Genomic DNA, 26,556 nt, shown 5'->3' with positions numbered 1-26,556 from the left:
GAGTGATCTTAAGAAAAAAATGAGCAGATTTTAGCACCCTCCAAATTAACACTGTCAGTCAATGTTGTAATAGAATTGAACATCTCAAGTCATCCCTTTGCATACATGGTGAAGTATACTAGCCAAAAAAATTAGCAGTGCTTTAAAATTGCATTTTTCTGAAGTTTATATGTGTGAAGTTTTCTATAATGTCCAAATTTAACATGGACATTTAAGGAGATAATTAGTGATTTGGAAACTGTAGAAGAAGAAGTGCTGCTTGGATTAAATACCTGAAATATAATAAATCACCAGGACCAGGTAGCATTCTGAAGGAAATTAGTGGGCACATATATAAAACCTTGATGCAGATTTTTCGAACATAGCTTCCACTGGAGAAATTCCTAAAAACTGGAAGCTAGCATATGTTCTCCTGTTGTATGAAAGGGCGAATATAGGCAAGTAAGCTTAACATGCATCTACTTAAATTAATGGCAGCAATTACTAAAGAAAAGATCGAGCAGCACATGTCATGAATCTCGACTTGATGTTATTTTGGAGAATCTAGGTGGATAAGACTGGTGAGCCTGATTGGCTAAATGGCCTGTTCTCGTCACAATTGATCTAACCTTCTAATGAGTGTATGAGTTAGCTTCTTAATTTTTTGTGGGTAAATACAGTTTATTAGTCTGATGGAGTAATTTCCTTTCACACTGCTATTGAGCTCAATGACTGTCTGTTAGTCTGATGTGTGGGTTCTAAAGTGATGTGTTGAGTGAGGTACAGTATGATGCAATGTGATTTCTTTAGGGTTATTGTGTTATAAAAGCTTTGTATTGGCAATAGTTTAGTCACCATTATGAATTGGGCTGTTTTATTTACCTGCTGCAGGGCATTTTGCTCAAACACAGAGCAACCGCTATAACAGACTGGAATACAGCTAGTCCATATGTCAGAATGTTCTGTCATCATAGTGAGGAACAGACTAACTTTGCTCAGCCACCTCAAAAAGTGAAGACACTATTACACCCGTTTTGATGAAAAGGATGGGATTGAGAGCACACAATTGGTGATAAGTGATGTGAAATCATCTTAAATCATCTTAAAGTGCTTTAGACCAGGGGTAGGCAACGTCGGTCCTGGAGTGCCACAGTATGTGCAGGTTTTTGTTCCAACCCAGTTCCTTAACGAGAACTCAATTATTGCTGATGAAGCACATATTGCTTAAGTGACATTTAATGCTTCATTTTAGTGGTCTCGCTTGTTAAGGTTCTCCAACCTTAATTGCTTATTTCAATCTTAAACTGCTGCATTCAGTGTTTTAATTGCTCCTTATTAGCAATAAGATGTAAAAGACAAAGCAGCCAGCAGTTCTCCAGCTAGCTTTTTTCCAATTACATCTGTGTGTGTTCATCATGCACGGTTTGATTTAATAAAACACTTAATAGTAAAATGTGACAGACTGAAAATGATCTGTTTTAGGCTTCAAATCATTTGGATGATATCCTTGGAAAGGAAAAAAATCTACGATATAAAAGCCTTACATTGCACAGACTAACAAGCCATAAAATTAAATAAGGTCTGAGATTGGCAATGATTGGTTTCTAATTAAGCAATTGGGTTGGAATGAAAACCTGTAGCCACTGCGGCTCACCAGGACCGACATTGCCTACCCCTGTTTTACATCTTATTGCTAATAAGGAGCAATTAAAACACTGAATGCAGCAGTTTAAGATTGAAATAAGCAATTAAGGTTGGAGAACCTTAACAAGCGAGACCACTAAAATGAAGCATTAAAATGTCACTTAAGCAATATGTGCTTCATTAGCAATAATTGAGTTCTCGTTAAGGAACTGGGTTGGAACAAAAAACCTGCACATACTGTGGCACTCCAGGACCGACGTTGCCTACCCCTGCTTTAGACTATGGCCTTATGTCAGTATTTAAGATGAAGATTGTCTTTGTACCATCCAGTAAAGAGTTTTACCTACTAACTGTAGAGTTTCTAGTTATTAGTAATTAGACCCCAGAAAATGTAATAATACAGTTTGTGTCTTACCTGTTAGAACTTTCATGAAGGAAAAGTGAAGCTTCAATGGGCTAAGTCTATAATCCTGCAATGCTACAGTGTTTAGAGTAAGAATGCCTGATATGTTGGTGATAGTCTGGGGTCTCCCAGTAAGGAAGCCTGGGGTCCAATTGTGCAGGGTGCTGATTAGCCCAAGTGACATGAGCTTCATTATATTTTGACTTTTAACCATAATTCTAAGTGTTAAAGAAAGAAGTAGAAGATTATAAACAGTATTACTAGACTATGAAGAAAAATTCATGTAAGAATTAGATAGTAAGAATTAGTATCTATCTATCTATCTATCTATCTATCTATCTATCTATCTATCTATCTATCTATCTATCTATCTATCTATCTATCTATCTATCTATCTATCTAATTCTTACATGAATTTTTCTTCATAGTCTAGTAATACTGTTTATAATCTTCTACTTCTTTCTTTAACACTTATAGATGTTATGAAATTGAATCTCACATATGGCAATGGAGGTAGGAGGCCTAATAATGATTCACTAGCCAGGCCATGCTTCCTTTGCCTGTCTGGAGAAGGCCTCACCCCAACGGGTTTAATTCCAATAAAAGTGGTCGGTCTTAGACTATGCAGGCCCAAAAAGGGATTTAAGCCTCAGAAGTAAACATAAATGTCCCAAAAAAAAAATCACAAAAAGCACAACAAGAGGAGGGATGACCATGGCTTGTATAGGAAAGGGAAATAAAGAATCTATTTAAATGGAAGATGTATTTAACCAAAAACAGAAAAATACAACAAATAAATCAAAAGGACAACATCCAGAAATCAGAATCCTTAAACCAAATCAAAAAAGAATCCAAACAAATCCGATAAGGAAATACAACGCTAACTAAAACACTACTATAAATGAATGACCTCTGGCTCTGGAGCTTTCTCAGCAGACTTATAGCCAGAGGGTGGTCTCAGGACTCATTATATCAGTATGGACCCACATCTTGGAGAACCACCAACAAGGCACACAAAACATAAGGATATTTGATGAGACAGTACACAATTACAGAATTAAACTGAAACCAACAGAAAAAACATAAATGCAGGAAAAATAATAATTCAAAATTAACAAAAACAACAATAAAACATAAAATACTTACAGTATACTGTATATTCACACTGACACACAACAATAGAAATCTATTGCGCCCTGAGAGCTATGAGCTCATGTCTGAATTTTTCAAAACTCTACTTTGCCTAATTCTAACTCAACCTGTGAAGCCATTTCTTACAGGTCATATTATTTACAGTAAATACTAATACTTTCAAAAGGACATGATACAGTAATGATAAAATGCAGTAAATGATAAAATGTTCCAGGCAGAGGAAATCATCTCTGAACATCTCTTGCTAAGTGCTTGCCTGGAACATTTCTATTAGCCTTCTATATAAAACAATAATTAGTTTAATGCATACTTTTTCATAAGCTGATATTTATTTATTAGTGTTTGCATTTACATTCGATCTTACTCGAGAATGACATTTTAATTTCTCTCTGTCATAGTGCCACCGCAGAAGCTTTAGTTTCTCTTTTTTTAGGATTTGATTGATTTTTTTGGAACTCATTACAAGGACTAATCGCATCTAGCCTCCCCAACTGAAGCTAAGATTACATACACAATACTATGTTTTCATAAACAATCTTAGTTCACACTGTCATTTTCACATTGTTTACAAAAGTATTTTTTTCATATTAAATTGACCAAAAATGCATATCATGTAATCGTCCACCTACACTGGGCATCGTGTAGCATGCGCATCTCAAACCGGACATACGGTACACTTGACACAATTTTAAGCTCAATTTTCTGAGTTGGCCTGAATTTCGTCTTCATCAGCCATTGTTTTATGTGCAGTATTCAGAGTTGTTGTAATGCATGATTGCCACTTACGATTGGAAGAATTTCTGTAATTTCAAAAATTTTAGTTGGGTGTATTGTAGAGTGAGCTTTACAGTTTCTTATGTTGCCATCAAATTTCCTGAAATGAATTGTGTAGTACCTCAGTGAGTGTGCATCGTACATGTGTAATCTGAGCACCCACAACTTGTGTCACTGGGTGCACTGGGCATGTTCATGCAGTCTGAACACATAAACGACCGGCAAATTTATTGTGCAGTGTATTTGTTTGACTGTGACTTTTAAAATTTGTATAAAACGTGGTTTGGATGCATAAAGTGAAGCAACATGGGAAGTGTTGCTGAAAGCAACTCTTCAATAACTGCTATGTTAGAATATTTTTTTCTTCTGTTAAGGGTAACCAATCAGGTAGTGAGCATGATCTAATCATGGAAGAACTACATGCAAACCAACCAGAGTATGATGGAATTTTCACTTGTCCACGCTGAACTGGCATGCAAGCATTTTCCACAGTTTCTGTCTCTGAAGAGCATTTTCAAAAGTACTCCTTTTTGTCAGTTGAAAATGCCGGAGTGGTGCAGAAGATAGGTGCAAATGGAGATAAATGTCTGCATTTTTAAACTAAATTGTACCAGTGTTGACTGGGACTAAGATCCAACACTTCAGAGACCTAGTGCTCTGACATACCATGTCAAAAAGGAACACCAAAAGCAAAAAAGACTTCCTACGACAGCATAATAATGAAAAGCTAGTAGAGTAAAAATATTTGGTCCTTGTTCAACCCTTCCAGTTATTATTTAATAATAAATCCACTTTTTGGTATTTTTATTGCCTTGTTATTATTCTGGGTTAGAGGATTATTTAAGTGCCCCCTAACATTTATAACATCCTTACCATTTTATTTATCCATACAGCTTTCCTCAAGAATCTCTAGTTTCTTATAACATACGAAAAGTCTTGGATGTTAGATTAATGGACAGCCCTAAATTGGACCTGTATGAGTAAGCAGGAGTGGGTATACTGGTATTCCAATAACTTGGTTCTCTTTTGTGCTTGATGTTGCTGGGGATAGGTAACCACTCCTCATAATCCTATAATGAAAAAATGGGTTTAGAGAGTGGACAGATATTTAAAAATGTGAACAGTGCTCTGGATTTGTCAATGCAGCTACAGTATGTAAAAGAGAATTGATAAATAAGTCAATCGAGCAATCTTGGAAATAGAACATTTTTTTAAAAAGCTGTGGTGTATGCTAGGCATTGTAAATTTACAGGGAGTACTGAAAACATTCTCATTATATCTAGAGAAACTGCTCAATTAAATATTAGCCTTTTCATGTGCAGATTTCATTGTCCAAAATATGGCCGCATACGTTAACACGAGGATTTATTACAGTATATTTCTAATTCAGTACAACTTATGCTTTAAAAGTAATGTCTTATTTAGTCAGAAGAATCAGTGATAGTATGTTTTAAATTCATGCAAACCCTATCTGCCTATATTCTGAATATACTACACTACAATAATCAATCCTGTAGGAAGATATATGTGCCAGAATGTTTTTTATTTTTGTATTAGGTAATGAGACTAAACTAAGTTTCAAAGAGAGCACATGTAGAAATCAGCAGACAGACTGAGATCAAAGATAATGCTTACGTTTGAGTTTCTTTAAATTGTCTTTAATCACATGCATCAATCTCTAATTTAAACCGATACTCATCCTGCACAATTAATAGGGAAAGAGGAAAGTAACATAATTAATGGTTTGTGATATCTGAAACAGAGGATATTTTGCTCAAACTCTTGTCTGATCTCTGTGAAACAACAGAGAAGCACAGGCGATGGTTAGATTTACTTTGTAAATACATTTTTGTGACACTACAATGAAGCCTGACACTATTGTAATAACATATCTGACCCAAAGGAGCCATATAAATGCTAAATAAGTCCATGTGAAATATTTTTTGCAGGTCAGATAAAATATGACCCAATAAAAGAGAATGAAAGACTTTTAAAATGTTAAAAATGTTTGGTTTCATTTTGTCCAATCATGGTTTTCGTAATTTTGCAGTGACATTTATTCTGCTAGAGGTAGAGGAATGGATCAATAATACTTTATCTTTACAAATAAAAAAGGAATGCTCCCAAGACAGCATGTTCACTAATACTATGATGGCAATCCTGCTAACCAACCTATTTGCTAGCACAATAAGGGCACTGTCATGATTCTTGACTAGTCAGACATGAACCCTGCTGAATTTGGTTCATGTTGAGTTCAGTGAAAATGCAAAAATGTTCAGGAATTTTGGCAAACTCAGTGAAATGTAGTGAAGTAGATAGTGAAGTAGAAAATTAACTAGTTTTGAATGAATTATAAGAATGCAATGGTATGGTAAGTGTCCCCGAGAGGTAGGGAAGGGTTTGCCAAATATGCTGGACCAATTGTTGTGACCTGAGCTATGAAGCAGCAATGCTAACCAATGAGCCACCATGCCTCCCTGATATAAAAGTATATCAGCTATCAGGCTGTTTTCTTGTTTTCTAGAGCTGGCTCAGTTACAGAGAAAACACACTTTCACACAGACAGAAGTCAGAGAAGTGCTGGATCAACTGTGGTCAGGAAGAAGCCTCATAGCTCGTGGTAATAAAATCATTTAGAAGTGATTGGTTATGTGATGCAATTGGCTTAACCTGTCTGAGATGCTTGCCTCATTCAGCTCTGCCACTCTGCACAGGGTACAGATGTCTGAAGTAGCACTTTTCAAAATGTGAACTGTGCTGCCCAACTCGAAGGGATATCACAAGAAGTAGAGAGATAAAATAATTTAACACTAGAAGTGTCACGGCCAATGCCAATTGTGCCATGTTTTTACATCTTTAACTATTTCATCATTGTGTATCTTACACTCCTGTGATTCTTTGACTTTTCCTAAATTGCTTCATTTCAAATGCCATATTGTTTCAACTCTGAAATTCTTGTCAGAAAACATAATTGATATATTTCTTTGTTTTTTTTGTTTTTTTTTACACAAAAGACTTTCTATTAATGCCATAAGTAATGCCACTGAACGTTGGTATCCAGGTGTGAATCTCTTCTGGCTCACACTTGAATGTATTTGCATATCTTTTCACATCAGTGAATCCTATTCTGCTGCTGTTATCAACATTACTGAACACTGTTTCAAAAAAGTGAACTGCTATCTGCCTTCAGCAGACAACTATGAAAAAAACAACGAAAAAAATGTCACACTTACAATCACTTACATTCTCTCACTATGCGTGATAAAGAAAAAAGCAAATCTGAAAGCTCTCGGTGCTGTAGTTATTTCAGTTAGGTACAATACTGAGTATAAACTCACTTGAAATGGCATTGCAATTTTTTTTACATATTGTGAAATGTGAAGTCAAGTCAAGTCAATTTTATTTATTGAGCACATTTAAAAACAACAGAAGTCAACCAAAGTGCTATACAACTTCCATAAATACGCCGATACATATATATATATTTATATACAGGGAGTCCTCGAGTTACAACGTCTCAACATACAATGTTTCGAGTTTACAACGCTCACTCCCATAAAAACTTTAAAAAATTGAGACGTGAGAAGGAATAAAGATAAGAATTTTTTTTACATTCATTTTTTCTGTTACTACAGTACAGTGTACAGTACAGTATATTTATGTCCTTTTCCTGTTTCTGTGGCTTAGTTGTGTTTTTATGTTGTAGATTATGATTTTGCAAATGTGTTAGGATAGGTAAGTGACTTAGGCTAGGGTGTGTTTCGACACCAAAATTCGGGTTACATCACTATTGTAGGAATGGAACTGTGTCGTAACCCGAGGACCCCCTGTATGTGTTTGTGTGTGTGTATATATATATATATATATATATATCTATATATATATATATATATATATCTATGGAAGAGAAGGTCTGTGATACGGTTTGCATATTTGCAGCTGGAGATTCACAAAGGGAGTGAAAAATGAATCACGTATCATAAAGTAGTTTTTATTCCTGAGCTTTCAACCCCTGCCAGGGGTCTTCATCAGAGGATAATGCTTAGACTTACAAAAATCAAAGGCAATATATAGCAAAAAATTACATTCTGGGGGAGGTGGCTAAGTCAGTGTGGACAGGAGGGTGGTGGTATTGGGTGTAAAGTCTTGTTTATTATGAATATGTTCTTCTTAAGCTTGCATATGCTGGATTTACGTCCAAGTGTCTGTTAATGGCATTCTCATTTGATAACCAGGATTCGGTCAGCTCTCTGGCACTTTTAGTACTGGCCTTGAATTTTACTTGTACATTGTCCCAGTTAAATGTATGTCCTGTTGATTTAGTATGCGTATAGATCAATGATAATGAGTCCTTTCTTCTGACGGCTGTTGACTAAATCATTTAGGGCTTAAAAAGCATACAGTAAAATTTTTAACTCAAACAGAAAGCTAGTGAAGAGAAGCTAAGACTGGTCTGATGTGATTTTGTTTTCATGAGCCTCTTAGAAGCCTGGCAGCAGCGTTCTGAACTAGCTGAAGACGAGCAAGGTATGACTGATTAACTCCAATGTATATTGAGGAATAAGGATAATATGGTAATAGGATAACATAATAAGGATAAAACCAGCATGAATTTGACATGTTAATCTTTGCTATGCAAAGTTAAATAAATATGTCCTAAATAGAAGAAAATTCTGCGGTGGGCTGGCGCCCTGCCCGGGGTTTGTTTCCTGCCTTGTGCCCTGTGTCGGCTGGAATTGGCTCCAGCAGACCCTGTGACCCTGTAGTTAGGATATAGCAGGTTGGATAATGGATGGATGGATAGAAGGAAATTGAATACCAGTCGTTTTCTGAGTTGACTTCACCACCCTATATAGTGCTTTACTGTCCTGATCGGAACAATGCCTTACCAGGATGTCATGCAGCCAGCAAAAGTGAACTCCACTGTGCATCTACAAGAGTTGGTGAGCACAGACAGATTTCCGAAATTTCCTCAGAATCTGAAGAAGATAAATACAACGGAAGGACTTTTTAAATGTAGTCAAAATGAGATGAGCCTGCAATGAGAAAATAAAGTAGTAAGTAAGAGTAGTATAAGAGTATATAAGTAGTGTGGTATAGGCTATTACAATCAATTTCTCCCTAAGAATTTTGATCCCATTCGGGAGGACACCAAATATCATCCAGAAAGCATTTTTAATAATAGAATAGATTTTTTTAAAAATTGCTTTTTGAGGACTTTTTTTTTGTTCTGACTGTATTTTGTCCTCACTTTAAGTATTGGTCATATAAAAAGTTTGATAATAATCTGAGTCTGGCCCTGACCATTCTCTATCTAAATGGTCTTGACAATGCAGAGCTGTATACTATAAACAGCATTTTTGCATAGAAGGGTTTGTTATCCAGATATGACAGGGTGGTATGAAGTCAAAGGGGTATGGCACCCTCTGTGGACTGAATTTTATGATGTCTCTGGAGGTGGTCCAGACTAATGTGTCCCAGCTTCAGTTTCTAAAAGTATGCTTATCACAATAGGAATGAATGTCATTGGTTGGTAATCCAGTCCAGTTTTGTTTCCTTTGGCACAGGGATTATTGTGTTAAAGCAGGCACACAGCATAGACTTTCTTGTAGAGGCATTAAAATATCAGTAAAACACCATGTATTTGTTTCACAGAAGGTTTTTAAAATGCACCTGACACATCCCACTTACTCCAGCCACTGAAACAGAAGGGTGAATCATGAAGTGCTGTAGGGAATCGGAATATTCATTAAGGCGACTGGGTTTACAAGTTTATGAGAGAGAAGGAGAGAATATAGACATGACTATAATATGTAAATATTTGTATGCCCTGTTATTATACATGCATTACAGCTACTGTTGTTTGCAGTTTTCAGCGTATTCCAATATTGACTATCAAAGCAAAGTTTTGGTTTGGTGGCACCTCAATTTTCTGCATGCTTCCATATCTCTGACCTGAAATGCGTTAATCTGAGCCTTCTGTAAATTTTGGATTTCAATAGTGATTCACATTTTTTCCTTGTGAAATAAACAGATTGTTTATGTAGCAACCAAGTTGAGATTAAGTTATCTGCATTCATGAAGCAGTAGCATTAAGCACTGCACCACTGTGTCACATAGTCTGGAAATGGGTTTTTCATCAAAAGTGTGGTATCAACTTTAACTCTGTATTGTAGCAGTTAAGGCTTTTGTCCACCTCTTGAACCCTCAGGTACCACTCTGAACACGAGGTAAAAGTATAACTATTCTTTATTTTATAATTATACTGTGCACAAAGCACTCCACACACCACACTACTCATATAACAATTCACTCTCTACAATAACCAATCCTCCTCGCCCAGACACTTTGCCACCCTACCTCCCAGCTCAACTCAGTGTTTTGGGCTTCCCACAAGCCTTTTATAGCCCCTGACCCGGAAGTAGTTCCTGGCCAAACCCACAAGTCCGTTTTCCTTCCGGGTCAGGGCAAACAGTCCTCTTCTTCATCCCGGGAGCACGTCGCTTCCTCCAGTCACATGACTGTGACGCACTCCCGGGTTATAGGGCACGCAAGAGCCCACTAGCCCCCCTACAGCGACTCCCGGTGGCCCCCAAAGTATCCAGCAGGGCTGTGTGTATAAACTACAGAGTCCATGAGGCCCTGCTGGAAGTCGGGGCACCATCATGCTGTCCGGAGGGCTCCTCCTAGCGGCCTGGGGGTGGCGACCGGAGTCCATAGCCGGTCGTCCATCACAGTCCCTCCCCCTTAGCGACGACCAGTGGGGCGGAGCGTTGATTCCCGCGAGGGACGTCCTCCTCCAGAAAGACGCGGGATCCGGGCCGTGGTTCCGCTGTCTAGATCCCCCAGCGAACCTTGGGGGAATGGTGTATCTGCTATCCCACCGCTCCCCTGTCCTCCGGGGACAACTACGCCACACGTGGCCCGTTTGCAGGCAGTTGTAGCACCGCCGACGTCCTCCTGGTGGCTTCTCTTCCCGAGACCGGAAACACCTCGGGAATTCAGTCAGCTCCACCCTGTCCTCCGCCAAGGAGGGGTTAACGGCTGCTTTGCTGCTCTCTGCCCTTTTCTTTATTTTGTTAGGAGACCCTCGTGTTAATTCGGGGATCTCCTGCTTTCTCTGGGGCTGGTGCACAGCGTGAGGCTCCCTATGGAAAAGAGAGAGCCTCTTTGCTGTTTGCACGGCCGTTGTCCTATGCAAACTCGGAGGCGGCGTCATTAGTACCGTATCGCTCCGGGTAACAGCACTATTCAGCTGCCCCAGGACGATCGGTACTTCCCCCGCCCCTTCAGTAACAAGCGACAACCCTCTCTTCACGCGGGTCGGGGCCTTAAGGTCCGCGTTGTCCCGGAGCGGCGTCTGATACCGCCGCCCCGGTTCTATCGGATCGTTGCCCGACCACTCCTTCATTGTGCCACACTCCAATGTCGGGTTCACAGCGCTTTGGCAGCCGCTACTTTTTAAACGCGGTGCCGGTTCACACTGTGTCCCCTTATTATATACAGTAGAGAGGGCACCTACCTGCACCGCCACATTAATCGAGGCCGGGGCTTCACGGCCTAACCGCCGAAGGTATTCCTGCAGTCCCTTCAACGGTGCTTCAGCTGTAGCCCCCAGCTCCTCCACACGCTTCTTCACCTCTTGTAGTCCCTGGAAGAAAGTATTTAGGGGCTCGAGATATTTGTCAAGCTCCCATAAGTTTATAAATTTAATTGTCTCGGTCGGAGGCAAGGGCACTTCCTTGTTTACCTCACCCTCCGACCGGGAGCCAATGAGCACGTCCGCTCCAGGCACGTGCTCTGCTGGGGCGCGCAAAGGCCTCTGGGACTTGGAGTCTTCTGAGGGACGGGTGGCTGCAACAAGCCGACTGAGGTCTGCCTTTTTAACTTTAACGGCAGATCCTTCAGTCACATCCCGCCCCTCTTTGCCTTTATTTAATATTGGCGCTGCCTCGCTCGCCGCCCCCTTCCCCTTCAGGGAGCGCAGACGCGTTGGGGAATTATTTACCTCACCGACGGCTCCAAACTGACCTTCTTCCTGGTCGCTGTCGCGCGAGGTCACGTGGACATCATCAGCCAATGGGCTTCCTTTCCGCGGACGCCTAGACTGGCTTGCTTTCTTTCCTTCGCGGCCATCTTGTCTAGGTGTGAGGCGGGCGTGCTCTTTGTCCGCTTCGTGCAGACAAGCCTCTGCAAACAGAGAAAAACAAGCTCCCGGCGGTTCGCGTGCTTCCCCAGCACTTACCTCGGAACGTATGCGGTCTCGCTCCAACTCCCTGTAATAATCTTCGGGAGTTGCAATCCTGCAACATTCCGGCTGCCGCCCTGCTTGGGTTTGTGTGGCCTTAAGCTGCTCCCGATCTTCCTCACTGCCCGTCAGGTAAGTCCACAGCGTCTCCACTGGATCTGGGACAGAAGTCTTCTGGGCAATTCCAGCCTTCTTCCTGGATTTCTTCCCCATGGTTGTCTGCTGTAGAGGACGGCTCACAGCTGCAGCGCTCTTGGTCGCGGGTGGAGTTTTCACCTCCGCGGTTACTAGAGGGACCTTCCCTGGGTTCTCTGCCACCACAAAAGTTATTTGTATTGCAGATTCTCTGCCAACGGATGGCCAGAGTATCCTGCCGACTACGCCAGTGTAGCAGTTAAGGCTTTTGTCCACCTCTTGAACCCTCAGGTACCACTCTGAACACGAGGTAAAAGTATAACTATTCTTTATTTTATAATTATACTGTGCACAAAGCACTCCACACACCACACTACTCATATAAAAATTCACTCTCTACAATAACCAATCCTCCTCGCCCAGACACTTTGCCACCCTACCTCCCAGCTCAGCTCAGTGTTCTGGGCTTCCCACAATCCTTTTATAGCCCCTGACCTGGAAGTGGTTCCTGGCCAAACCCACAAGTCCGTTTTCCTTCCGGGTCAGGGCAAACAGTCCTCTTCTTCATCCCGGGAGCACGTCGCTTCCTCCAGTCACGTGACTGTGACGCACTCCCGGGTTATAGGGCACGCAAGAGCCCACTAGCCCCCCTACAGCGACTCCCGGTGGCCCCCCAAGGTATCCAGCAGGGCTGTGTGTATAAACTACAGAGTCCATGAGGCCCTGCTGGAAGTCGGGGCACCATCATGCTGTCCGGAGGGCTCCTCCTAGCGGCCTGGGGGTGGCGACCGGAGTCCATAGCCGGTCATCCATCACAGTATTTACATGCTTTTTATATTAATGCAAAATATAATAATAGCCATTTTTCCCAGCAGTAATTAGCATCATATTTCAATTAAAACTTGCTGCAATATATAATAATTTAGGTCTTAAATGGAAAAAAATAAAAGATTTATTTACTGCAAACTAGATGTCTTCCATAACCCATGTACTGTAAGTCTCCAGCATTTTTAATGCCACTGCACCGCTAATCCTAGGATACATTCTGCTTTCATTAATGCATAATAACCGAGACCTGTCAAAAACAGCGGCACTGAACATGAATTTCAAGAATGGAAACATCTGGATTGTCCATTTCTGATTAGATTTTCTGAAAAGCAGGATTTTGCTGGAGAAAGGTAGTTGCTAATGAGTGCAAAAGTAACAGATTGTAGTGGATTGCCTATGGCAGTGAGTATTTATCTTTCACCAGGGGCCCTATGCTTACTGATTTGTGCTGATTGCAGTCAACAGGGTGCAAATTTACTTTGCACATATAAGCTGCCTAATGATTGGAAAGATATAGTGAGGTACCTCAAAATAACATGCATCTGGGCATCTTGCTGTTTACTAAAAGCGTCCACAGTAGAAGCGTTTTACAACACTTATAAACATTCTGATGCAATATATTTAAAAATAAAATGTTTTCAAGCCCCCACTAAGCCTTCTTTCATGCTAAATTTGTGAATGATGTCTCATGGGTACTTCTTTTTCAGGTTTAATTTTGTGCTTAACAGCTATTGAGATGAAGCATGCCTTCATGATCAGGACCCTGACAGAGTTAAATATGTCCAGTATCACTAAACATTTGAGCATATTGCAAAGATCATTGTTTACTTGATGTTTACAAGTATTTTCCTAACTCATCTTCATGTACCGTATATACGCTAAAACACCTTTGCTTTTTGAAGGCTAACACTACCGGTAATCCATCTACATGAAATTAATTATGAGCATTCATTCCTTCCCTGATAACCTACATCAGGATCTCTGCACATCCAGTTTTAGACTGATCTTATTCACCCACTCCGATGATGCTGGTACTGGCAAATTAGCCATTAGGGTCAGTGAGACTTTTTTCCTCCTCCATTATGGTAACAAATAGTAAAATTATCAGCCACTAAAGATTATGCACTACTGCCTAAATAAGCTCTATTATATGATCAACCTTCCATTTATTACTACCCCACCCCTTAACTCAGCTCAGGGTCATCAGGGCCAAGGTAGTTCCAGGCAGCACTGGGCAGAAGGTAGAGCAGGGACAACCATGGACAAATGCCATGGTACACTCACACATACACCCACACTCATTCACACAAAACCAGTATACAGGCACATCTTTAGAATGTGGGTGGAAGTACACAAAGATAAACTGAAACAGACACTGGCAGAAAATGCAAAATTGACACAGACAGCATGGAGCTGAATTCAAACCCAGGACTTGTGTTTTGAGGTTCTGTAGTAAATGTTAATTGAAAAAGGAAGTAAACCACATTATCACTCGATTCTGTAATTATTAAAGTCCATTGAGATTTATTAAAGTTTATGAATGTATAATGCAAACCAATATATATATAACCTATATATATAAATATATTCACCTGAAAAAAACAATTTCTTATATCATTGATTTCAAAGCCTTTGACCATTTCAGGGTATTTTGAAAAAAAAAGATGGTGGTTGGTATTAAACTCTGTATTAAAAAATACTAATGATATATACCACAGGTCTGATTTAAGTGGTCATGCAAAGATTACAGGACTCTTAGTGTTTTCTAGTTATTTTCATTTTTTTTATTCCCTTAGCTCATTTGCATTTACCCATCAAGGTGTTTTGACATATCCCCTTTAAAGTATTTAATTAAAGTAAGTCACAAGGCATACAATTCCTCAAATTACCTTAATCATTTTATATGTAGGTGAACTGCAAGAAATACTGAAGATTATTGGTTTTGTTTATTAATTCAGATTATTGTGTTGCCTTTGGAATGGGAGGTTGTTGTCTGGATGGGATTATACAATGAATGGACATGGAGAGATGACCTTCCAGGATGGAGAGTATACATCCCTTGTTTGATAGGTGGCTGCATTCCAGAACTGGTGCAGACATGCACACACCCATAGGGCATACTAGGGTCAGACCCAATTGGGCCTGACCTGGAAGTGCTTCCTTCATGCAGTGTTGTGACACTGGAAGAACTCCTTGGTCTGCAATGAAAGGGGCATCCTCAGTTTATTCAGGGAATCAGAATTAGAAACAGGAGGATAACACTTGCTAGAGGAAATCTGAGTGAAAGAAAATGGAAGGAAGGATTTGTGACTTGCATCTGAGTACTTGGAAGGTGCAAACATCAAGTAAAAGGTTATTTGAATCTGTGACTGGTGTTTGCTTAGATGTGTGTATAAATAAGTTGCAGTTATAGAAAGCACCTATTAGGGACACATTGTTAATGTACTGACATCATTAGCAGTGTTTGCATGTGCGGTAACACTTTATTTACTGCAAAAAACATCTATTAATCATTTAATCTTATTTGGTATTTGGTACACTGTATTAAGTACCAAGTTCCTGATAAAAGCTTATTTTGGTGTTAATGACAGTTACATAGCATCAGTAAATTGGTTATTTATCTCTGTGCAGTGTGGCATTTGATATGCTGGTAAAATTATAAATGATCATGAAGGATTCACAGGTCATATATTGAAGTATGCAATATCAAGAGAAATCTGTCTCACTTAAGACACTTCTGACAGTTCCAAAGTTAACTTATTTTAGTAGGCCACATTGCACGGGTGAATAACCACTTTACTGATGCTTTGTAAAGTGTCAATAAAACCAAAAGAAGCCTTTGTTAAGGTCTTGTTACATGAGAGTAAATGAACAATAGATGCATTTTTGCAGTACCTAATCTAAAAGTGTTACCTTTCTGATTGTGTCTTTCATGGGCACCACCCTCTTTGTATTAAGGGCATATCATACTATGCATGTGATGCGTGTATGGTGCAGTATGTGGTGTCATCATGTTTGCATTATAAAAGAAAGCTACACCTGGAATTTAAAACTACATTTTTAAAGGAAGGACTTACTAAAATACTAGTTTAGAAGTAATAAAATAATTTAAAGGGATTTAATTATGATCTCTGAATCATTTTAGCTTTGTTTGCATCTTGAACAGTTTAAACTATTACCGCTCTTCTAATATTTTATGTACCATGAAAGAAGTTTGCCTTATGTGTCTGACCTCTGTTAAACATCTCCCCTCTAAAAATAAGTATACTCGTATTGCATGACAGAACCTGCAAATGTGCTCCTTCAATGTGTTTGTTTGTTTACACTAAACAGAGCTCAATTATTTTTCTCTGTATGTCATCAAGAAGGAATGAAAGTATCTGATTTGACAATTGAATGCAATACCATAAACACGGCAACATAGAAATTAGTCAATGAAATGCATTTACTGTGCACGTAAGGTCAACTCAAAAGGTAAAGATTTTTTAATCCTTTAAGAAACGAGTGTACGCTGTCACACTAGATCATACCATTGCTTACTTTCTGTGGACAGTCATGTCTGTTAAGTTGTGTAGCATAAAACCACTAGGAAGGTACCCCTTTCTACTTTCTTTATTTAGCTTTGATTCTTTTTTTATATTAAATACTAGCCGTCCCTCACGGCTCCGCCCGCGTAGAAGTGAAACAGGACAGTGAGGAGGGCCCTGCCCGGCTCCCCACTCCTGACATCACACTTCCCCTTCCCCTCTGCCCGCAGCCTCTGTCTTGGATTAGCGTGAAAATATCACTCCTGCAAGCGAACTATGATTCTTAGCATGATGAGAGAAGTCGCAAAATCAACCGGAATGTTCAAGCGAATTATAGAAGAAACCCAATCTAAATCTGTTAAGTAGTTCTCTTGTGAAAATCAGACAGACAGACGTTGGATTTTATATATAGAGAGAGATTTGTATACTAAGAGCAGCTATAAATTTAATATATTATTTTAAAAACCAGTAATGGTGCACTGCACGTTACACTTGACTTGAGCATTCATAGTTTTCATACTCTTTCGCTGTACATTTAACATTCATTTGCTCAGAGGTTGATGCTCTTGCTTCTTCCTGAGCAGCTCTTCTTTTCTTCACCCTAGCGGCCCACTTCTTCTCTTCTTTTGTCTGCATCTTTTTGCGTTAAAACTGATTAAGTCAGTGTTTGTGTTGCAATTGCTTTGTACGTTTTCCTTAATTTTTCACTTAAGCTGGCACTTAAGTCCTCAATCTGCCTCAAGAATGATTTAAGATATGAAGAGGTAGGGGAAGTGACGGCAAAGATGGTAGGGATGAGAACGACGCCCATATGCATGCACCACAGGGCCGCCCTGCTGGCTGCTGCCGAGAGTTGATTCTACAATAAAATAAAATTAAAATTAAAAAAGTAATAACCTTGGAGGTCAATCATCACCCCGAAAGTGGATAATAGACGCCACGTAATATATGTGTACCAAATTTCAGGTTAATAGGGTTAGAGAGCTACAGGTGATTTAAAATCCTGGACAAACTAACAGCTATGGTAGCGTATACTGTATAAAGATTGTTCGTAAAAACATTCATTACATATCTTCTTAGACAAAAATTGCTTTGTCCAATATACAATTAAAATTAATAAAAAGAAATGGTAACAAATGAAAGGGTAGTGCAAAAGATTTATTGGGGCCATTAGCATTGGGTGAAACACAACTAGTGACCAGTGGGGGGAAAGGTGGGGTCAATGGAGAAACAGGGTGAGAATGTAAACTCTACAGTGAAGAAACACAAGGCAGGCACTGAACAGAGATGGAATCTACCAAGGAGAATTTAATATACGCTTCATCACTCAGAAATAGAAATGGCTTAATTATAAACTGGTTGCAAAACACAGTATTCTATGCCTTAAATAAAGCATATGAACTATCTATCTTTACTGTGTCATTTTGTAAAAAGTAATTTCTGGAACTTCTTAGTGAAATAAAGTTGTGTGCTCATTTCATTTAGCGTAGAACAACTTTCAGTAGCTGAATAAAAAATTAGTTACACAGTCTAAAAGTATTTTCTAAAAAGAGCTTTGATTTCAACACAAGAACAATAAATATATCATAAAAATCTTAATTAATCGCACAACTAAGTCATATTCCAACTGTGATTTTTTGTGTAAAGCCACTTATAACACCCTGGAGTATGCATTTCATGAAAAAAAATCTTGGAAAATCCCTGACTTTTCTTTGATCTCTGGAAAGTCCTTTATCAAGAATCCCTGGACAGACAGACTTTGCACACATACTGGCACAGCAAGAAACTTAACTGCTTTTTTATTGTTTTTATGATTAAAGGTTAGGCCAATAAATAAACTCAAAGCCTTCACTTGTTACAGTCAATATTATACTGGCGGCCATTAATAATCACTTTTTAAATTGATACCATCTTTAAATACTTTCGCCTTCCTAAAAACTTTTATCAGCACATGACCCAACATTTTCATTAATTAATTGCTTTATATTTCTGTTCAAAATATTTAATCTGATTGATAGAGAATAATCAAATTAACTAGAAAATTAGTAAATTAAATTACCAATGGTAAGCAACCAGTGATTAATTTGTGTTACATAAAATGCATATTTGTAATCAAAATAAGTTTTATTTAGGCTTCATATAATGAATTAGTTTCATTTGATTTTGTCCAAGAATAATTTGTTACAGTATCAAGGTACTAAGTGAAAGGAAAAACCAGTAGGAAAAGCCAGGATCAAATATATGTTGCAATTTGCATAAAAGGTACTGTATGTGAAAAGCAAAGATGTTATAAAAGGCAAAAGAACAAGTTTTTTTTTCCAAAAAACTGATTTTTTTTTTTAATTTGTCTTGCACTGAACACACAGATACCAAAATCAAATCAAATCAAAACTGAGACCCATTTACAATATTTATATACCCATGTACAGTATTGGGCCATCTGGACTAAAATTATAGACAAATGCTGTTATTAAACATGAATGTCACATTAAACTATCATGAATCCTTAATTCTAAAAATTACAGTATGCTATATATAGAATTAATGAATAAGATATTCTGTACAAACTCCATTACCCGAGAATAAGGAAATTTAAATGCAAAATAATGTACAATATTTATAATTCCAGAGAGGCTCGAAGTGAATTTATTTTTAGAGACTTCTAAAATAAATAAGATTCTTCCTTAAGTCCTGATCCTTTTGGATAGAGGGTAGTATTTGAATAGTGGTCTGCCTCGACATTTGTAGCATTCTGTATTGCAGTGGTTCTCAAGTTCAGGCCTTGGGCTTCTTGTTGGTTGCAGATTTTTGTTTTTATTATATTTATGTCCCTAAGATATCTATGTCTAAGGCTCGTTCGAGTATTAAGGAAAGAATCTTCTCTAGATGGTGGTGTTTTTGTTACTTACATTTCCATTGCTAATGCATATCTCACCAAGGCCTTTAAATGTGTGCATATTGCTGAAATAATCAGATTCAGTCAGATTTTCTGAAATAGAGTGTGAAACAAATCAACTGATTGTATTCATGCCTGGGTTGGAGAAATCTGAGATATAACCTGAGTGCTAGTGCAAAAGTCATTTAAGAAAGATACAAGCATGCAGAATGGTCTGTGGCATACATCTTGTAGATTTACATATATTTTTGTACAAATATTTACACTAATGAATAAATGAAGTGCACATATGCATGCTTGTGTTAAAAATGAAAGTCCTAGTTCTCTGGTGCAGAGACAGTTCACATTCGTAATTATTAATGTATAAATTCATTTCATGCTGTGCTATCTTGATAGTGAAGGTTTGTTCTTTTCAGATAAGAATTTGCTTTTTTTAAATGCAGCCCAAGTCCTGAGGTAAAAATCAAAATAGCTGCATTTTAATAAAATACTTAAACGTTTTCATTATAGAATTGTTCTGATTTATAAAGTTGAGCCTGACCTTGAATAAAAGCCATTTAATGAGCCATCTCTGCAGCATTTTCAAATTCAGCTTTAATACTCTAACTTTGTTATCCCTTCTTTTCCCATCATACTAGTTTATTATCATGCTTATTAACGGCCAACATAATTAAAGTTGTCTTTTAAATTAATTGCTCTTATCTTAAGCCTGGAAGGCTACATTTAAATGTAATTTAAAAGATGTTAAGGAGCTCATCAAAACTGTATTTTTTTTTTTTTGTCTTTTGTCATGCAGGCTGTGATCCGATCCCTGTGCAGTATCTGAGATGGGGAGATCCTGAACCTATTGCCGCTGTGGTCTTCTCCTGCCTTGGACTCATGGCCACCTTCTTTGTGACTTTCATATTTATTTTGTACCGTGACACTCCTGTGGTCAAGTCCTCCAGCCGAGAACTTTGCTACATCATTTTAGCTGGAATCTGTCTGGGATACCTGTGCACTTTTTGTCTTATTGCCAAACCTCACATTATATATTGCTACCTGCAAAGAGTTGGCATTGGACTTTCTCCTGCAATGAGCTACTCAGCTTTAGTAACAAAGACCAATCGGATTGCCAGGATCCTGGCTGGTAGCAAGAAGAAGATTTGTACCAAGAAACCAAGATTCATGAGTGCCTGTGCTCAGCTCATTATTTCTTTCGTATTAATTTGCATCCAGCTTGGCATTATTGTGGCCCTGTTCATCATGGAACCTCCTGAAGTCATACATGATTATCCCAGCATTCGGGAAGTTAATTTAATCTGTAACACCACAAATCTTGGTGTTGTGGCTCCTATAGGCTATAACGGTTTGTTGATACTGAGTTGTACCTTCTACGCCTTTAAGACCAGGAATGTCCCTGCCAACTTCAATGAAGCAAAGTATATAGCTTTTACTATGTATACCACCTGCATCATCTGGCTAGCATTTGTACCCATCTACTTTGGTAGTAATTACAAGATTATCACCATGTGCTTCTCTGTTAGCTTGAGTGCCACAGTGGCCCTGGGCTGTATGTTTGTGCCAAAGGTCTACATCATCCTTGCCAAACCAGAGAGGAATGTTCGCAGCGCATTCACCACTTCCACAGTCGTCCGAATGCATGTGGGAGATGGAAAGTCATCCTCAGCTGCGAGCCGCTCCAGTAGCCTGGTCAATCTGTGGAAGAGGAGGGGCTCTTCAGGAGAAACTTTAAGGTAGGATGTGCTCCTTTACAACTGTGTCTTCTGTTAAGTCTTCTATTAAGCAGTCTCACATAATTAAGGAACTGAAAGCACTGCTTTTTTTGCTGTTTATTTTTGAAATGACTAATGGCAGCAGTGGTTAAACATAATTCCCACATATCATATTTATCTAAGTCTGTTATGGTGTGAGTTTTATGAGGTGGCCAACTGGGAACTACTTTAAGGCTGTTCTACACAATGTAAATGTGAAATCTTCCCACATCATGCTAAAGTAAGCTACTGTAACAATGGAAAATAGTTTCACATGGGAGAATGCCAGCTTAATAGAGAAAAAGAAAGTGAGGTAAGGCAGAAGGCAATTATGTTCTGAAAATGTTGCCTGAAATGACTGAAAATATTTAAAGCATTTAATATTGGATAATGAAGTGGTATTGTGCACATAAATATCATCTGAAATTAACACAACCATGTACATACAGTATTTCCAGCTTTCAGCATGCAATCCCAGGCACAAAACCATTTTCATTCAAGTCTTGTGGGGAAAAATATTCAGAAACAAAATACTATCCTAAATATCACACAAGCAAAACAATTTGAAAATGGAATTTTAAAAGAAAAATGAATGCAAAATCTGTGAAAAGGACTGAATGTACGAGTAAAAAATGTGTGCATCCCTTTTTAGCATTCAGCTGTCAACTACTGGAGATACCATCACAATTTCATGAACATTTGGGCAGCACACATCTATTTGAAACTGGATTAATATAAGAATTTGGTTTTAGGATGTGGGATAATTTGCAACAGGAAAGATGATGTTGCAATGAATGTTGAGACATGGTGGTGCTGTTGTCTCTACAGGGGTCCAAGGTTCTAATGACTGTAAGTGTGGAATTTCTACATTCTTCCCTGCTTGTGTGGGTTTTTCTCATTTATTCTAGCTTTGTTTTCATATCGCAAAGACGTTCATATTAGGGTAATTCGAAACTATATCCTAAGAGAGTGTGGGTGTGTGTGAATACCCTGCAATGGGTGACCACCTTCCCAAGTTTGGTTCCTGCCCCTTTGGATCTCAGCTGGATTAAGCTGGTGTGATAATGGTCATATGGATGAACAATTTATACATTTTTCTAAATGATGTTGTGTAAGTATTGTGAACTAAATATAAAAAAGGGGGTGTGTCCAGAATTAGACATTTACAAATAGACCAGGAGGTGAAGATTCTGGGTTTACATCAAGAGAGTAGTTTAAAAAGCATGCACTGGTGATAGTCAAAAGATCAAAATACTCAGGAAACAAAATTAAAATGTTCAGCAAGTATCAAAACCAAAAATTCAAAGCCGAGAAGCTAAATGAGACTTTCACTAGTTATTTTTAGCATGAATGTTCAGCGTGAATTTTTTACAGTAGGTAATCCAAAAGTGTGGTCATCGTGTGCTTGTGATGCCATATTAAATGGAGTGGCATTGGTAACATTACACACACACTGACATCTATCTACATGACTAGCCAGCATTGTGAACAACAATGAAAACATTAAAAAATGGCAGCAATCGTTTACAAAAACACCACTATGATGACTCCACAAAAAATAATGTGAAAAATTAAAAATAATAGAAAAGCATAATGTATTATTATAAAAATAATTGTACATATTTTAAAATTAATTAGAACACCAGCACCCTTAGAACAGTATATTTCTAGCAAAAGGTTGACAATATTGTATTTTTAGAGACTCTTCTTAAGATCTCAAGAGATCTTGCGATCTTAAAAAAAATGAATCAACTGTATATCACTCATATTGAAAACAGATTATGACTTTGTGCTTTTATAGTGTTGGTTTTCTAGGATGAGTAGGAATAAAAGAGTTTCATTTAAAGATCAACACTTATTGTTGCAGAGATGTATAACTAGTTTAACCCAAAATCATAAACTGAAACCACAATGGCATTGTGTGATCTGTAAACTCTTCACTTCTGTTGAGAGGAAGCTCATGAAATTTACAGCAGGATTCTGCTTCTCAAATAAGCCATGTTGTTTCTGCCAACATAAATTGCAACACTGCTATTATTCAAGCTCAGTGTCACTAAAGTGACAAGGAAAGCAAGTTTAGCTAAAAATGGCACTGACATTTTCTCAAACTCACAACTTTCCCTAACCTTTTTGAAAATAGCAGATTTTAAAATCCCTCTAGTCTAAAGGCTGTTATTTCTGTTTGGGTCACTTCACTGAAAGGTGTTGTTCTCCTGTTGAATTACTATTTCTCTACCAAGGATGTTAAAGAATACCAAGAGCATTTAATTACAGGTGACTATTGCTTGACTATAAATCATATTCTTTTCCATACCTTCTATGTTTAATATAGTTTTCTTCTTTTCTTCCCTTGATTAAATCTACAATTAGTTTGAATACAACTTGTAAAGTGTTTTATTATTCTTACTAGTGTCACATGTTATCTCCATTCCTTTAGATTAAGCTAATGACATCAAAGTCATATGTGAAATAAGGAGTGGTTAGTGAGTTTTTTCAAGGAAACTGTAAGTTGATTGTGGTGAACTACTCTTATTTGTACAAATTGATTCTTTTACACTTTAAAAAATGCACAATGGTCCAGTACAGGGCAATCTTCTGATAGTTCCAGCACTAGACTAAGGTAAAGTCATCTCTGATGGAGGATCGCAAGAATCATCGGGTATAGGGGTCCTTTCATTGGACTGGCTGGCCCAGCACTGACACAGCTGTGGAATGGCCAATAGGGGGAGGCACCTTGATGGCCAAAGTCTCCAGAACGCTGAACAAATCCAAACTGGTTTGAACTGGTGTGTATTGCATTGTATTTACCCCCTTTTTTTGACACCCACTGCACGCCCAACCTACCTGGAAAGGAGTCTCTCTTTGAATTGCTTTTCCCAAGGTTTCTTCCATTTTTTCCCTACTAGGGTTTTTTTTGACAGTTTTTACTTGTCTTCTTAGAGAGTGAAGTCTGGGGGCTGTCAAAGGGCAGGGCCTGTTAAAGCCCATTGCGGCACTTCTTGTGTGATTTTGGGCTATATAAAAATAAATTGTATTGTAGACTATATTATAGAATTCCTAGTAAAGGGTCTGGCTGACCAATTGGCTTTGGTAACTCAGATTTTGACTGTGGACACTAAAGATTTATTTTCCCTTAAATCTCAGTAAACTGGAGTGTTATTTTTGTCACCTCGTTGGCCAATTGGTCGAACCTTATTTTATCTTATCTTAATTTAGTTATTATACTACTATTTAGTTGTGTTACCATCATTAGCTGAGTTAAAGTTAATAATATATAATTAATTTAATAAGTCACTAAAATAATAAAATAAATATTTTTTTTATTTGTTACTAACTCAATGTAGTGATGGTTGAGAAAAACGAATTCTTATGTTTTCATGCAAAATGGAAACAAAAAGTTTATGATAAATTAGAACCCAATGGTGACCAGTACTGTACAATGGCAAAAGATGTGCAAAGCATCCATAAAAAGTAATCTTGTGTAGCATAATCTGTGTCTCAGTTACAGTGGCGGCTGGTAGCAAAAATTTGTGGGGGTGCTGCTTCAGAAAATTTTTAGCCTTTGTTTTAAAATTGTGTAAAAGGAAACAAACATGTATAAAAAGAAAATTTATTCAGAAACCGAAAAAAAAAAATGAATCAAATAGAATAGCTGGACGCAGGATAATAATCTAATTCTACACTTTATCACATTCAAGAATATGGTACATGGTTTTTAAGCACAACACATGCGGAGTAAAAAAAAAAAAAAACACTACCTTCCACCAGTACGCCAGGGTCGGCACTGTGGGAGCGACAGTGCTCTGTCTCCCTCACAGCCTCGCGTGCAGCTTCCTATGTGCGCATGCGCACAACAGCCAAACAACACACCGCTGGAACTATGAAGCGCACAGTTCCATACAAAGATTTTTGTATTTTTTTCATAAACTGGGGGATGGCTACTGACATTAAGCTTAAGGATTATATATTGTACAAGTATAAAGAAAGAATTAAAGAAAAAAGGACTCTTGTATAATATTAGGATTATATTAAATGTTATCGATAATATCAAGTGGAAATAGGTAGTGCTGCAGTTCCACAGTGCCTATTCGCGAGCCGCCACTGCTCAGTTATATAGTCATATGCTTAAAACATGCAAAACACATACATTTTTTGCTAAAATATTGTTAAACACATACTTCTGGAAAAGTCAGCCCACATAATAAACAAGAAATGCATTCATTCCCATAATACAGTGCTGTTAAATTGAAGAGCCTCCTCTCCCCCTCATTCACTGGTCAAGAATCCTCTCTTCAATTAAGAACCACAGTATAACAGTATTTTAGCAACAAAATACAGGAGTTTTACACATTTTGAGCATAAGGCTGTATAACTGACATGTGGATTATGCAACATGAGTAACACGTTTTTCACATTGTTTGTTACAGCACAGCATTGGTCACCAATGGGTTCTGTTGTAAGATAAACATTTCATTCTGTTCTGCATGAGAACATTAAATTAAACATTTTCCCAGCCATCATTACAAAGTACATACCTACCATATATAACTACCATATATTGTATGATGTTTTGTGTTTTAAGATATTTTATTTGTGAATATATACAGTGATTTTTGCCTTAATAAGCAGAAGTGAGTTACATGAAATAAGAATAAGTTAGCTATAAACTAAATTGAATTTCTTGAAAAATACAAGTGATTATATTTGCATGGAGAAATTCAAACCAAACAAATTAGAATTACAATTACAATTAGTTCCCAATCCTGAACCTCTACATACTTACTGATTTTTTCCAGTATAAACTTGTTAAAGCTTGATGAAACATTTCCTTTATATAATTCTACTAGATACTGAGTTTCTTTGGCACTTTTGCAGCAAACTTTATATGTTCAATATATGATTAAAAATGGACAAAGTTTAAAAGGCCTACAACAGATTGGTGGCCCTGAGGCTAAGGATCTGCACTGGTATTTGTGCCAAAAGAGATCCTACTCTGCTGGCCCTTGAGCAAGGCCATTAACCCACAATTGCTCCAGGGGTGCTGTACAATGGTTGACCATGCACTCTGACCCCAAGAGGTATGTGAAATCTAACGAATTCCTAATACAAGAAATTGTATAAGGTGAAATAAAGAATGAAAAAAAACCTGTTATAGCTTACATGCTGGATAGAAGAATATGAAATGGTCAAAATCATGAGTTTTAATCAGCATATTG

General features: G+C 38.0%; 1 protein-coding gene across 3 annotated transcripts in view; it reads left to right on the top strand.

The window, feature by feature from the left end:
• Positions 1 to 26,556, top strand: part of grm5b (glutamate receptor, metabotropic 5b) — a 538,196-nt gene that overhangs the window by 474,655 nt on the left and 36,985 nt on the right. For all 3 annotated transcript variants that reach the window (XM_028800414.2, XM_028800415.2, XM_028800413.2), the window contains exon 8: positions 20,383 to 21,322. In XM_028800414.2, the coding sequence (XP_028656247.1) occupies positions 20,383 to 21,322 (940 nt within the window). The remainder of the gene's footprint in view (positions 1 to 20,382; positions 21,323 to 26,556) is intronic.

This window comes from Erpetoichthys calabaricus, chromosome 4, assembly GCF_900747795.2.
Source record: "Erpetoichthys calabaricus chromosome 4, fErpCal1.3, whole genome shotgun sequence".
Classification (NCBI taxonomy): Eukaryota; Metazoa; Chordata; class Cladistia; order Polypteriformes; family Polypteridae; genus Erpetoichthys; species Erpetoichthys calabaricus.
Note: the sequence above shows the minus strand (reverse complement) of the source record. Positions and strands in the feature narration are given on the sequence as shown.